This window comes from Plectropomus leopardus, chromosome 17 (assembly GCF_026936395.1).
Source record: "Plectropomus leopardus strain MGB_pleo_1.0 chromosome 17, ASM2693639v1, whole genome shotgun sequence".
NCBI lineage: Eukaryota > Metazoa > Chordata > Actinopteri > Perciformes > Serranidae > Plectropomus > Plectropomus leopardus.
This window is the reverse complement of record NC_142192.1, coordinates 24,735,507-24,751,692: the sequence shown is the minus strand read 5'-3', so window position 1 is coordinate 24,751,692 and position 16,186 is coordinate 24,735,507. Positions and strand designations below refer to the sequence as shown.

The window sequence follows — 16,186 nt, the reverse complement described above, 5'->3', positions numbered from 1 at the left end:
CATGTTTTCTATTGTCCCACAGACGACAAGACACTGCTAGAGATGCTAGAGAAGCTCGAGAAGCATTGCCAACCATTGTTTCCCCTATCCTACAACTGCCTGTTGGGCACTCCTCTCTTGCTGCTGCATGACGCATTTTTTCTGGTGGTTTTTGTGTGCACATAAAAGTTAAGATATTTTCACCTTTAACGCTCAAGGTGCAGAGTCGTGACGCTTGTCAATATTATTTTTGGCCAAGCGCACACAGCCCTGCTTCACGGATGCTCCCATCTGTTTTTCCAGATGGACTTCCAAGGTGTGATTGGGCCTTTAGTCTTGAGCCCTGCTTTTTAGCCTATATGCAAATTCATGTAACACAACAGAAAAACATCGACCACTGCCATCGGCCTATTAGTAAAAAAGGTGCCAGTCAACGAGGTGTATGTTGGACCATACAGATTTTTGGTGGCTATTTCAGTGCATCCCTTGAGTAAAGTAATTTACCTTATACATAATAAAATACAGCTGGAATGTAAAGAACTGTTGAATCTTTGACAAAACCATCTCACCTCAAGGTCTATCTAGTAGCTGTTGTGGAGCTTTTGTTCATATCACATGATCTTGAACAGCAAATGTATTTTGCACATTGTGATGAGTTTGCAAGGCTGTTTGTGTTTGGTGAAGATTTGTCCATAAGTACAGCTGATGCCATGGAGGTCTTGAAATTCCTGTGTGATGTGTTAGGATGTTTTTGCTTTGTTGTCTGAACGTAATTATCAAGGTTTTGTTGCTTTTGGTTTTGATCACTTGAGCCATCCTCTGCTTCTGACAGTGTTTATACACACATCTTGTGCACTTCAGCCTAAGAAATGCAAACACAAACAGAAACCTGGGCATATAAAATGCCAAGGATTTGTCCTCTTCCTCTTTCCCTCTGTCATATTTAGCATCTTATCCCAACAGAAATATGCTGTAAATCATCCAAAAATGAACGTCTGACTAATTGCACTGTCAGACTGCCATACTTGTTCCAACTCATTTTAGATGCGTGACTAACAAACACATTCATCCTGCAGCTTCTCTAGAAAATCACATTAAGAAACACACAACAAAGACGCACAAACATGCACGTTATCAGTATTTTCATCCATCATGAGCTGAGGGTCAGGCAGCAGCAAATGTTTCTATTGTTGCAGTGTGGCAGTGATACAGTAGTGGTTGTGAGCTGCACTTTATCATTAACAGAGGCATCTATTTTCCTCCTCTCCAACAGCCGTGGTGAACCGCAGGTCAGACTGAAGCGGCTGCATATGGGGATGTTAGTCGGGTCTGCCACCTAGTCCTCCTGCTCATCTCTATTGTTTGGATTGAGTGTTTCTTCTGCATCACTTAGGGGAAATTTAAACCTACATGTACACACACAGACACTCCATACTGCCTTAATGTAGCACCATAAGTACTTAAAAGTCCTTGATGTGATGTATGGCCTGGTGTGTATGAGCCTCGAGCAAAAGCAACAGAGGGAGGGTGGAAAATGACTCGAGAGTAACATAATCTGGACCCGATGCGATAGCGTCAATCTGTCTTTGGTGATAGAAGCAAAGCAAAGCAGAGACTGTAAGAAAGAAGGGGGGAGAGCAAAACATGGAGCGATGGAGAGATATAAAGAGCGGCAGAAAGAGAAAGTGAGAAAAGCTGTATGGCTGTGGTTGGCGGTCACTGTGGTGATTGTAACCCTGGACGACTATAGCGATGGTTTATAAACTCTGGAGTCCTCGCTTAATGCAATGTTAGGATGAAAGATAAACACGAATGTGACATTGAAGGAAACAACCCCTGTCATTAAACGCCCATTTATTCTGATTAAAAGAGACACCCAGCTTGATAGATAGTGGCGTTGGCACACAAACTGGAGCACTGAAACCATATTTTCCCTGATGTTTCGCCCGGCTAGGAGGTTTAACAGACAGTAATGTTTCTGTCATGGCTGAGCTTAAAACAAAACATGTCTTTTTATATCTACTTCTACAGCTTTCTGGCAGAGGAATCCCCTGCTGTGATGTTTAGAGGGTACACTGGAATGATATCTCAAATATTTGGATGTAAGCGCCTCCATCGTGGGATGGTGGGTTTGTGGTATCCCTGTTTGCTTCAGTGAAAGGGGCAGACTGACATGGCCTCTAGCACTGACACAAAAAAGCCATCATTGGAGACATTCCTGCCCTGATGTGTCCCAGAGGAAAGATTCCTGTGTTAGTCAACTTACGTCACAGTAAACTGCAGGCTGCCCCTCTGCTGGTACTCACTGCTGAAGACCTCTGGATGAATGAGCAGGTCCGAGTTTGTTTGGTTGTTTGGGTTTCATTACGCATTCCCATGTCTTGGGTGAATGCAAGTACTTCCTCTCCCATACGGACAGATACGCATAATTAATTGGATTAATTTTTGTGCCCATTTTTACATCAGAGAGCCAGACTGTAACTGAAGGATTTATGAAAATATACATTCATGCTTAAGCTGTACCTCACTGTGTTTATTTTTATTAAACATGGAAAGAAACTACAAGATGTGATTGTTGCATCTGCTAAAGGTTTGAGTCAAAATCGAAAGAGATATGCAACTTTAAACAGAGTTTGAGCCAGTATTGTCCTTTCGGATGTCAAAAACAAACTTTCCGGGTTTTTGTTTGTTTGTTTTGTTTTTTAAATTTTTAACATAGTCCGTTATATCATTCTGTGTCCCCTCTTTAAATTCAGAGGTTTTTGTGGGTCTCCTCATGAGTTCATTTTTTCCTCAGCAGCAGTTTGAGTGGCTGGTTGAATAATTTTTCAGTTGATGTGATCAGTACTGATCAGCTCAATGCATGAGAGGAGCAGCTGCGGCAGAGACAAGTGAATACAAACTTTCAGACCCAGTGCAAAGAACAGTGAAGTTTCACTTTCATTGTGCCTGGTGTTCTGCTGCTCCGTCTGTGACCAGGCTGTGCTCTGTGCTCCAAGAGTGTAGTGCAATGAATAACCCTGAGAATACTTAAATAAAGGTTACATTTAAAAATATTCCTATACTGTGAGCCTTAACCAACACAAGATTATGACTGCTTTCATTAGTTTTTAATCCCCTGAAAATAAGTATTATTGTGTTTTCGTTACCTTAGAATGAGTCTTTTATATTTACATACAGAGCAGGTCACACACTCACATGCACTAACATGTCCGTATGGCCAGCACTGCTACCAACCCACGAGAAGGTTTACAACACACACAGTGGGAGCGTTATTTCATTTTCTGCTCATGACATCATTACTTCACTTTATTGAGCAAATAGTGGTTTGCTTTATAAATGCTTTGATTTCCACATACAGCTCCTTAAAAAACATTAGCGCCTATTCCTCACAATAAATTTTATGCTTCCTTGCAGTCATTTTACAAAGATTTAAAGGAGACTTCCACATAAGCAATCAGTGACTTGAATTATTTGTGCTGCTGCTGGAATCTGGGCAGAGGATAGCCAAGTTATCCCTGCGTCGACCATCTCTGAAAATTCATTTCCGGAATGAATTTTGATCGTAAAAACAAGCAAGTGTCCACACCACTGTACCAATATCAATAACTGAAAAGCAAACATTTCTGTTGGATGTGCTCACACCCGCTCCAGAGCGCTAAAGAACTCAAGTTCAAGGCAAAACAAGTTGTCCATCTCTCTTTTTTGATGCCCAGGAAAGTTCATTCTTTTCATAACAAGATGTCAAAAGTTAATTTGTGTACTTCTTGAGACTTCTGAGATGAATTTGCTTTTATCTTACATATTACAGACATGTAGAAGACTTTCTCTGATTCAGCTTGCTCTGAGGCTTGTAGTTAATCACTGAAGCTATGCCTGGTAGACATAACACTGTCAAAAACAGAGTTTTTGATTTAAAAAGTCCTCTCAAGCCAGACACTACATTCATGTGGTGTGATTACTGCTAGTGATGGCACAGTTAGTCTTCATATAGGAGAAAGCTAAAAATGTCAGTAGTGAAAGCAAATTGGCGTAATAATGCTTTGAAGCATTTATTTTCCCAAAGGAAACAGAAAAAGAACATCCAGTCTCTCCTCAGTTCTCAGGGCTTTAATATTTTTGGATATTTGACCTTATCTTAATCTCAATCTCAAATCTGACTCAACTAGTCCCATATTTCTGCCAATTTGTTTCGAAATCATGATTTAGCAACCGATTCTTCACATTGTACTCAGACTTTTTGACATCAAACCCTGTTATTTCATTGTGGTTTTTCTATTGTTGTTGCTCAAAGTAAATTGGCCGTTTATGAAGCTCATTATTCATTTGAAAAATTCAACACATCAAAATTTAACGTCACAATTTCCACTGCTTTTTCAATTTGGGGTTCATTTAAAGTCTTCACACTGAATAATGATTTACAAGGGCATGTAAGTTGAACATATTTTAAACATGGATATGGAAAATAGATTTGTCCTTAGGTTTGATGTTCTGATTTGTTTTAGAAACAAGCAACAAATCATCCAACCTTGACAGCTCAACTGTTGGCTCAGTGTTCTCACTTTCTTTCATTGTCTGCCCTGTTGACAAACCATTGTGACAGAAAACCTTTGAAATGGTGTGCCTCTGAACCTGCCAAATGATGTTGGGCACCTCCAAGTAAGCACAGTGATTTACCCAGTAATTTATACAGAGAAACGGTTGGTTTGTTTTCAGGTTGTGTACACAAGGCTCATTATGTCCTTGGAAATGCACAACTGAACAAGCAATTGACATCAACACAATAGCATCTTGACAGAAAGACAAAGGAGAAGAAAAGAAGAGAGACAGATGTAAAAGGAGAGGAAAAAAGAGTGTTAGAGTGGTGGGTGCTGGCAGTAGCTGGTTTGTTTTTCAGATGGCAGTCAGTCTCTCTGTCTGAGGGGAGTCCTGGGATCAACAGTTTTCGGACAAAGCAACAGAGATGAGGCAGAGGCTAGACCACCCACCTCACTGCAGACCCCTTTTTCTATCCTATATGATAATATTTGACCATTTGCTAAGCTGCATCCCCCTTACTTATAATGCTGTAGTAATGTCTGTCAGCTTTCCAGTCTTGCACAGCACATACGCTGTCCAAAAATAATGTCAATGGCAGATTTACCACTCATATTTTGCTTTTTTTGTAAACATTGGATCCTTGATTTCAAACAGAGGTAGACAGAAGCTGGTTAGTCATTTAAAGGAACCATTTATTTTGCCAAATGAAAGAAAAATGGATGCTTCTATCAGCTGTCACTAATATTTTCTCTGACTTCTTTAGTGTTTTCCACTGACTTTTTTAAAAATAAGAATCTTATTTAAAAGGGCTTTAAATATACACTTGATTGCTACATACATGATACTGTGAAGTATTAAAGTATTTGTAACATAAAGCTCATAAACATACACAAATCCAAACAAGAACAGAGCTTCTAACGTTTTCTTTAACTCAGCATGCAGGACCGGTTTTCACATAGTTAGAAAATACTGCACAGCAATTGTTAGCAAGGCTTCTTTTTTTTTTTTGCTTAACCTGTGACTCCACAGCCAATGTTGCGTAGTTAACAATCTCGAAACTCATCGCCTTTTGGTCTGACAGTGATAAAGACTCCGGGCAAGGGCCAATATTTTTGGTTGATCTGGTGTAGCCAGATCTATTAAATCTATTAAATCGGATGTCTGCATTTAAGTACTGGTAAATTTCTTAAAAAGCAACTGTAAAGTTAACTTATCATCAGGCAATACCCAGTTGGTTCCAAGAATGCATTTTGGCCAGTGCATTCAGCCTCTTCGCCATGGACTGTTTTTACTGCATTTAAACGTGATTGCTCAATGCTACTGGGACTACAAATCGCCCACAAACAAATTCTGTATATGTATATGAATACTCTGTTTATAGAGTTTATCCAGTTAATGTTATGCTTTGTTCTTAGTAGGTAACTAGTTACCTGAACATAGTAACAACTACAGCCAACGTCAGACCAGATAAACACAGTTTAATAAATTTCTTACACGTTTGCGCTTTTGTTTTAGTTAAAAGGCTTAAATAAAGACATTTCTCCGCATCCCAGGCCTGGAGTACCTTATGATGTAATTTCAAAATGAAGTCTAAGATGATGCCCACCAAGGCATGGCCGACGTGTGTTTGTTTCTTATAATTTGATCTGTCTGGAGGCCACTCTCTCTTTCTTTCTTTTGACATTGTATGTGAGGAAAAAATGTGGCAGCAATTGAGTAAAGGCCTGGATGCTGGCCACCGGGGCGAAGGTCACAGAGGTCAACCATGAGTTCAGCCTGAGCTGTTACTCACCTAATCTTGACAGAGTTTAAGACAGAGAACCTTAGAAAGTGTTTCAAAAACAAACAAGCCAGAGAATGAGTAGGACAGCTCTCTAAAAGACATACAGAGGTTGCACATATCTGTATTATACATTGTTGGAGAGTGACAGGGCAGTGAGTCAGGGTAACACCTCCTAAAGCCCTACCAGAGTGAATTATAGAACCAAATTTCAAAGAATGGTTTCCAGTTCACCCTTCACTGGCGGTGGGCGATAAGAGGGTGTGAGTGTGTTTGCTGATGTTCGTTACAACATGGTTGGTGCTGACTTGGAGGGTGGGTGGTACTGGGTAACATCCCCTAATGCTCTAGTCCATTAAAGTGGTCTGAAATGGATAAGCAATGCGTAAAGGATGCATCCCAGAACGCCACAGTAACACCATCATCTACACACACACACACACACACACACACACACACACACACACACACATGCACAAAAAGAGCCAGAGATAAGCAGAGATGTGACAGCGCTCTAGCAGTAAGTGTTTTATAAAGTCCAGGCCCACTGTTTTCTAACTCTCACAGTGTCTCTCAGCACCACCACTGCTGCTGTTTAGAGAAAGATCAAGACCCCCTTTTAGAATGACTAAATGGGGAATGTCAGAAAAGTGGTAAACATTGGCAGTAATCTGTAATGATGATAGTGGGGAGTATCATCTTGGGGGATTATCCTGTTCTTGGCTCTCAAGCAATGGCAATTTAGCAGCTGCACCATGACAATGTACAGAATATGTATGTTGGGGATGTCAGCTGATGGATTTTGTGCTGTTTTGCCTGTGAACACTTGTCCCTCTGAATGGCACACAGCCCCTTTGCTCTTAAAATCTGCATCCTGCTACATATTTTATGTTGTACAGCTTGTCATTTATGTTCTAGACAGCCCAGAGCAGCTTGTTTAGTGACTTACTGTCAATTGTACCCCATAAACTGTCTAAACAGACCAGTCTCTACATGCAGCAAGCTGCACTGTGAGTGTCCAGTTAAGGTACTAATGGATGTCCATCGTTGTGTGTAGGGCAGCATCATTAGGAAAGTCACAGGCTGTCAACGAGAAGCCAGACCACCTTAAAACCTTTTATGCCTCAGTGTAAAGTAGCACTTTGGGAAACATAAACTTGTGTTTATGTAACTCTCACTTAGCAAACAGTGATTTCGCAAAACCAGAGGCGAGATTTAGTATTTTCTAAAAGCAGAGTCTGGTATTATTGCACCTTCTGGAATGTCTCCTATAAATCACTAAAAAAAGATTTATTTTTATTTTGATGGAAGGGGAGTTTCATTTAAATGCCTCTCTCTTTTTAAGGTGTGAAATGTTCACACACAGGTTGACAAAAGTTACAAGTTGTCGACTTGAATTTGAAAGTGTAACTTTTGAAAGAAGTAAATTCTTTCATTCAAAAATGAAAAGCTGAATTTAGAAGCAATAAAACACACCATTCCTCTATTCAGTACACTCAGGGGTTTTGCAGCTGCAGCCTTATTTGGTCTGGTTTGACCATTGGCTTATAGTGACTAATGTTGTCAAACTTTAAGTAAATATCGCTGTATAATGGACATTACTGAGTCAATTTACTGATTTAGTGACTCTTCCCCACTTGTACTACTCGTACAGAAAGTAAATTAGCTACATTTATTATATAATAATATTTACTGACAGGCACATGTAGAAGTTACATTAGGCATTTTTGAATCTGATCTTGAACATAGTTTTCTTTTCAATTTCCCATTTGTAAGAAGAATCCATAAGTATCAGACAAAATTACTGTATGGTTCTGACATCTTTTCATGAAAATGCTGAGAAAACAGCATCACAAATTAAATTAATAGGTTTCAGTTTCAGGCCAACTGACCATGGTTTATTTGAAATTTATTCTGGAGAAAATCGGTCACTGGCATTGCCTACTAACCCCTTGTCTGAGTAGAAAAAAAGCACCACAACCTTTGCATTGTCATTATGCAATTGTATTTATTTCACCATCCCTAGACACAAAGTTGCATTTCAGTCTTTCATTCTGGAAATGAAAGACAGTTTTTGCTTTCATTGTTGACAAAAGTTACTATTGATAGTCACAGACTGGAAAAGTAAAGCATTTAACTGGAGCCGAGGTTAGAAACCATCTAAATAACCCGACACCCACATAGACCCTTTTTACGGCTTCCAGAGTGGTGATTTTACATGATTGGGCGTGTTTGCGTAATCTTGTTTCTCCTTGGTACTTTCCATTTATGACCCCCACCAGATCCAGCGGTGAGTCAGGCACATTCCCTAGGACACTAACCATGAAGTGATCGCTGGGCTTAAATTTCTGTCAGCCATTTGTCCCCTAAATACATTTCTCTGAAGGTGACCTACTCTGTGCAAAGCTTAACACCGTCCTCAAACGGTGGACACAACAATCTCAGCAGAAACTACAAACTCTGCTGTTTTTGCAAGTTTTGAACCTTGGCCCCCTAATAAGTTGTAAAAACAACCTATAGCATCCGCAGAGTTCGGAGATTTTACATTTCTAGATGGACGAAAAACCATTTCCAAACACAGTCATATTCTCTGGTTCATTATCAGGCAGAGTAATCCATCATTACTCGAGCTCTGCGGATTCCAGACTTGCTGTTTTCTTTCCAGTTCCTCGGGCCAGACTATTGGAGGTTATGTGGAAAGTGACACTTATATCAGCCTTATATAGTTCACAGTTAGGGGAAGCTGTATTATGCCTGAAATCTGGCCTGAAAAAATGTTACATTTCACTTTAATATCGTTGCCAAGAGAGGATATTACATTGAAAAGCTAATTCGACTTGGCAGACCTGAGCAACTGGCTGAGAGCTGGAGAGCAAAGAGATCTATCTCTGTTACGACTGTTTCATTATCTATCAGCCTGGGATTGATTGAAAAGTTGCGATCCATCTATTTTTTATAAAAGCAGAAAAAAAGGCTGTTCTTATTTCTGCAAGGGGACGTTTTATTAGAAATATCTACAGTATAAATATTATCAGGATTTTATTGTGCCAATAGATACAGATGTATTAATTTTTTTCTGTTAGTTTTAGAAACTTAATGGACACCAACACAGGCCCAAAACTAATATATATACAGTATATATCTACTATACATAGTCAGCCTTGTCAACTTATTAATTCACTGATCTAATCATTAGATCAAATGGATTTTGGAAGAACTCCAACATACAGTTATTAAGATTGGACCATTATGGAAAGCCCTAAAAAACTGGCTATCTTTCCAATCTTGTACTGGCTTCTGTAAATTCACCCCAAAATATGGCAAGCATAAAAGGCCAGGTAATCTTAAAGCTGTAGTTGGTAACTGTTATACAAATAACTTTTTGTCATATTTGCTGAAAACAGTCACCATATTCTGAAAGAATTATGAGATGAGATAACCTGTGAAAAATATCACGTCTCTCCTCCTCCTCCTCTTAGTTTTTGTAATGACATTTGCGAGAATACACCACGGTGAGGAAAAATGACCAATCAGAGACGAAGAATCTCCTAACACAGCTGTCAATCATATCAATCACTGCTCGAGAACTGTGGCAAAACTATCAAACTAGTCAGTGTGAAATTCATTCATTCATACACCGTAACTGCTTATGCTCTTAAGGGTCGTAGGGGAGCTGTAGCTTATCCCACCTGTTATGGGCGAGAGGCGGGGCACACCCTGGACAGGTTGCCAGACTAGTGCAGGGCAGTGCCGAATATGAATATAAAAATATGTTAATCAAGATTATTTTTAGCGTATTATTTATTATATATACATATCTTAGTGTACTGTTTAGTAGGGAAGCATGATAATATTGGCACGTCGTCTGTATCTGCAGATATTGGCTTTGAAATTAAATATAGGAAGGGCCTATATGCTAATTTCTGCTAATGTGACAAACCGATATTTTTATTTTATTTTTATTTTTTAACTGACAAAGTGAACATGCATTAAACATCAACGCTGAGTTTAAGTATTTTTCTTATGTTGCACAATGAATGAATATTACATACACTGTAAAGCATTGTAGTTCATGTCTCCATCCACTGGTAGGCCATCATGATAAGAGTATGCATAATTTTATATTAATGCCACTACAGAAGAGGCTAAATTATCAATAAAGTGAGGTGGCCAAAAAAGACGCACACACGCACGTACACATGGACACACACAGACACACACACACACACACACACACACACACACAACACACTCACCAAAAGACACAAAAGCACGTCTCCTTCCATAGGGCAAAACAAGGGATGGTCATGCAACACTTCGTCCAACTCGAAAATAAGTAAGTCATTACCCATTGTGTACAGTCACCACAGCAACCACCATGTCCTGCACTGATGATATAGTCCTTGTCGGAGGCGATGGAAGGATTTGTGGCACCAGCAGCTGTGTAAGTGTCCTGTAACGTAAAGCATTTTTCCTCCACAGAATAATCCCTCAGTGTGAGAGTATTTTGATTCGGCCCACATCTTCGATAAAGGATGGAACTGTTGCTAAGGACACCAACACATGTGATGTTGTTCTGTGTGACTCTGATTTGTCTTGGCTGACGAGTTCTTGAAACATGGCTGTTACAGCCCACTGGTTAGCCAAAAATCAAAACTGAGAATCTCCCCGCTGGCCGATTATTAAATCACCACGCTGTGTATTCAGGCTGCGAGCACCCAGATGAACAAGTGGACACTTAAAATCCAATCAAGTCAGATTTATTTGTTAAACAAAAGTAACCACACACAGATGAGCGCTCCTTTATCTAATAAGTCAACAATCAAGGGAACAAAATTATGTCAAACATTGTACAAACAAGATACGGAGCCAAAGTACAAGAAATCAAGTAAGACATTGTAGGGTTACCTATGTAAACTTACCAACCTGAGCATCAAAAAAAGGAAAGGCAAAACTCCTAAATTAACAATATACTGGGAGGGAAATGAAATAAACAGTACCGAGCACAGCTACACAGATGTTCCATTTCGTTAATCCCTATGAAGAACTGTATCCGATGTAAACCTTCATCTCGTCATTTGTTTGCGTTTGGAGATAAGGATGAAAGAGTTCTTTGCAGACAAGCTTCAGTGAATATCTGTTCATCTCTGCCTCTTCTATCCAAGCTAACCACTCACATCTGGCTCTGCCTATATTGACCATACCCATTTTTCACTTGAGTGCCATTCAAATGATGGAAAAAATATGTTTGTGCATTTCTTTCAATGCACATAGGAATCCATTGCGAGTGTGCAAAAAAACTTAGTTAAGAATCTTGTATCTTCATTAAAATATACTATAAGTCATCCTTTAAACAGGTTAATATTATGAATGTGTAAGAGACGAGAAGAGAACGTGTGAGCACAAATAAGCCTTTTATCATATATTTCTGAGAGTTTAAAGCCGCTTGATGTCAGTTGTAAAACATCTTTTACCATTTTTCCGCACTGTGATCACAGAGTTGAAAATCAGTTCAATCTAGTGCCAGATTAACCCGGCCAGTGAGGCCGTTAGATCAGTAGCTTATATGCTTCAGATGATAATGTGGCATCTGATTTATTATGTCTCTGAACATTATTCCAAAGGCTTCATGATTCCTTGCTTTTATGCCTCCATGTTGCGACAACTGTGGCCAAAATGCAGTATGTTTTTGGGTTGTTCATCCATCCTATTCTGGTAAACGGGATATCTCAAGTGCGCCTTGAGGAAATTCCTTTAAATGTGGCATAAAGGTCCGCTTGGAAATAAGGATGAACTAATTCGATTTCGGTGGTCCAAGATCAAGGGCACAGTCACTTCCGCCCCATTCTTATGGACGTGATATCTCAAGAGGGCCTTGAGGGAATTTCCTCAAATTTGGCACAAATGCCCAACTGGTCTGAATAATGAACTGATTACAATTTGATGGTCAAAAACATGCAATATGCTGATAACAGGAAATTTTATCACAACTACACTATCTGTCAATTACTGTGTTATGTGTCAGTTTGAAATGACCTTTTCATGGCTCCAATCATTAATGTTCTGTAACTATATTTTGGTGCAGATTGAGAACTACATCAAAGAGAGCATGAAGACGGAGATGGCTCAACTGCAGCAGAGCGCCGTCCACAACCACACAGCAGCCATGTTGGAAATGGGCACCAACCTTCTTTCTCAAACGGCTGAACAGACTCGCAAGCTAACTGACGTTGAGACACAGGTAACAACCTTGACAAACACACATACATTTCTCCCAGACATGTAGATGTGTTGTGTCTTTCTCATGCACACACACACACACACACACACACACACACACACACACACACACACACACACACACACACACACACACACACACACACACACTGAGAGCCTCCATCCCATGCTCCCTTAAGTCAACTATTCCTTGTTCAACTGTCCCAAAAAGGTTACAGAGCACTGGCCAAAGACAATAGTGATGCTTTATATGTGCGTGTCCCCTCGTTGACTCATTTGGCTCAGGTTACTTTTAGTATTTATATGGAACAGTTTGGGGAGGAGTTGATGGAAAGTTGCGAAGTTAGCAGTGGGTAATTATTGCTAAAGCACTAAGACGATAACTGTTTGCAAAGTTAAAAAAGGATAATCATAGTGAGATGAATATTTTTCTAAGTATTACCATGTGTGAGTTGAACACATGACAAAATGAAAACAAAGTCGATGTTTTATATTTGCCTTGAATCAGCAGTGTGCTTATAACTCCCGTGTCTTAAGGGCCTTAAATACGGCCCTGTGTTTTTGGTTTTTCTTCAGGGTTTGATGCACATGTGCATGATATTAGTTTGTTTTAATGCAGCCAACATAGTATGTATAGAGGCAAAATATCAACTAACGTATACATCTGTGCATTTCATGGCAGGTTCTGAACCAGACGTCCAGGCTCGAGATCCAGCTGTTGGAAAATTCTCTTTCAACTAACAAGTTAGAGAAAGAGTTAATGATCCAGACCAATGAGATCAACAAGCTGCATGACAAGAACAGGTAAACACTTCAAGCAAACAAAACCCACACACACTGGATACCATCCACACTGCAGCAAAGATAGACTGAAGGAAATAAAGATGATACGTCGACGGATGAAAAGTCAGTCTATGCTGCTGTTCGTTGCGTGATTGCATAAAGAAAATCAAAAGCTTGCTACCAGCTCTCGTTCACTCTCACTTAGTGTGTCCATTTTCCAAAGCAATATTTAGTTGTATATTCAATAGCATAATAGGAAGCTTGTATTTTCTGTGATGTTCAGCAAATCAGTCAAAAATGCATGAGGCCATGCTTTCCATATTGGAGCACTGCGCCTTTGCTGCGAAATCAGACTATTAAAATGTGGCTTTTGGATACATTTTCATGTCTCCAAATCTTGTTCTTTACAGTGATTGGTGCCATGGGATTGTCTTAGATGATGTAGTGTTTTAAAGGGTTTGGTCCACATCTCCCATTGCAGTATCCATAGAAACTCCATGCAATCACTTTGGGAAAAAAATAGACCACCATTTGAAAGCGTAGTCTCTGGTGATTCTGACTTTTAAGTTGCTCTTGAGGCTTATGGAGATGGATTTCTGAGGGCAATTTCCCAAAGCTTCAGCAATTATGACATTATTCCATCTTGTACGTGTCGTCTGTACTTTTTCCTTTACCAAATCTGTAACAGAGGAAAACATCTGATTGGTTAATGAATTTGATGTCAGCTTATATCATCTTTCAGGCATTAGATTGTACAGTCCTGTTCTGAGAGGGCTTATTTATTTAACTCAGATAAGTCTGCAAAGTGCATGATGAAACATATGTTTATATTGTGTGGGGAACACATAGCAACCAAAACTACAGACATTATTATCTGTATTTCTGTCTCATGCACACTCTTATGCCGCCACACCATCAGCAGCCGTGGCTGAAGGGATTATGTTTCCAGATTGTCCATCCATTCTTCTGTCCCATTCTTGTAAATGCAATATCTTAAGAAGCCTTGAGGGAATTTCTTCAAATTTGGCACAAATGCTGACTTGGACTCAAGAATGAACTGATTAGACTTTGGTGGTTAAAGACCAAGGTCACTGTGCCCTCACAAAACATGTTTCTAGCCATAACTCAAGAATTGCTACACTAATTATGACAACATTTACCACAAATGTCTAATAAGATAAAATGATAAAGTGATGACATTTTAAATCCAAAAGGTTAAAGGTCAGCTTCACTGTGACATCATGATGATTTGCAAAATCACTTTACTGGTTATCACACATCATAAGTTAGGAACAGAAGCAGAGACAATTTGGTCTGCTACTGAATCGGTGACACTAATCTCGGGTGCCCACCTTGAAACTGTGCTCATTGTAGAGATCTTTATTGTTGATGTATTATTGTTGATCTTTATTGGGTTGAAGATGAGTGTGAAGCATCCATGTTTTCACAAATATTGATGTAAAATGAAACTACAACTTGAGTGATTCATGGAGGCATACAACCATTATGCAGTACATTTAGTTTATTTGTATTCCCATATCGCTCTCTGGGAAACAGTTTCCAAGTTAATAGAGTATATCACCATGTTTTGATTGCAGTGACTCACAGAGTCAACCACAAAGTAACAAGAAGAAAATGTCAGAAAAAAAAATGTTAAAAGAATATGTCAAAAGTAGAGGAATTTTTACTAATTCGGCTTTAATCTGCTGACCCCTTTTCATGATCCTGTCAGAAAAATGAAAACAGATACACATTACATAATCAGTAAATCTCTGGCAATATCATAAAAAAAAATCCATAACAATATTCAGTCTATTTAAATCTGTGAAAACAAACCTCATTCCAGCGGATTTGGATGCCCTGAAGGACCATAACAATTAGCAACTTTTCTGTCTTCCATAACAACCTTTTCTCCCTTTTTTCTGTTCCCTCAGCCTCCTGGAGCAGAAGATGTTAGAAATGGAGATGCGACACCGTGAAGAGTTGGAGACGCTGAAGCAGGAGAAGGGGAGTCTCCAGGCTCTGGTGGGGAGGCAGAGCGGTGTTATCGGGGAGCTAGAGGCCCAGCTGAGCCGAGCCACGGGAAACAGCACGGCTCTGCAGAGACAGCAGCAGGAGATGATGGATACCGTCCACAACCTGCTCAACCTCTGCTCCAAAGACGGAGGTAAGCTTACTGGAATCAGAGTCTCACACGCTGAGAGGTTTGGACCTTTACACAATTGTGTAAATATGGTCTTACACAATTGTGATCACGTGAGAGCACATTCTGGCAGTTCTGTGGTGCTTAGGACAGAGATGAAGAAAGTCACAACCTGTTAGACATGTTAGTAAATGTTTAACCAAATTGAGAAGTCCGATGCTGAGCAAAGCCGCTGAGATTTGATTGAGCCCAACAGTTTAAAGCTGGACCAATCGGGAAAATACCAGAAACAGTTTAGATGATGGCAACAACAAGCAAGGCTGTGTTTTGAAGTTGCACTCACTGAAAAGAAGAAATCAAGGATAACATGGGCATAAATCATTTAAAACTCATGCAGTGTTGTATTTCACTGGGTAGTTAGGGCGTTATTTGACATTGCCAAAACTCGCAGCTGTGTTTTTTGCCTTGCTGAAATTGCATCGAAATTGATTTTTAATTGAATATATATTAAAAAAGTATGAATAATATACACACAGCCTTACCAGATGGCATCACATAATGAATTAACAAAAACTTTATTGTCCATAAATGTGAAAATTTGCTTTCAGTTTCACTATAAAATACATAAAAGACATAATATAGCAGTAAAGTCATGTTTGTTTTGTAAAGATACAGTGGAGTAATGGTGTCCTGAACAGAGCGTGAAGTAGAGCTACATCCTT

The 16,186-nt window shown here is 39.5% G+C and overlaps 1 protein-coding gene across 1 annotated transcript in view; it reads left to right on the top strand.

Annotated features, from left to right (window-relative positions):
- Positions 1–16,186, top strand: part of angpt1 (angiopoietin 1) — a 67,254-nt gene that overhangs the window by 12,720 nt on the left and 38,348 nt on the right. Inside the window, exons 2-4 of the mRNA XM_042506777.2 lie at positions 12,384–12,539; positions 13,221–13,342; positions 15,256–15,488. Of these exons, the coding sequence (XP_042362711.1) occupies positions 12,384–12,539; positions 13,221–13,342; positions 15,256–15,488 (511 nt within the window). The remainder of the gene's footprint in view (positions 1–12,383; positions 12,540–13,220; positions 13,343–15,255; positions 15,489–16,186) is intronic.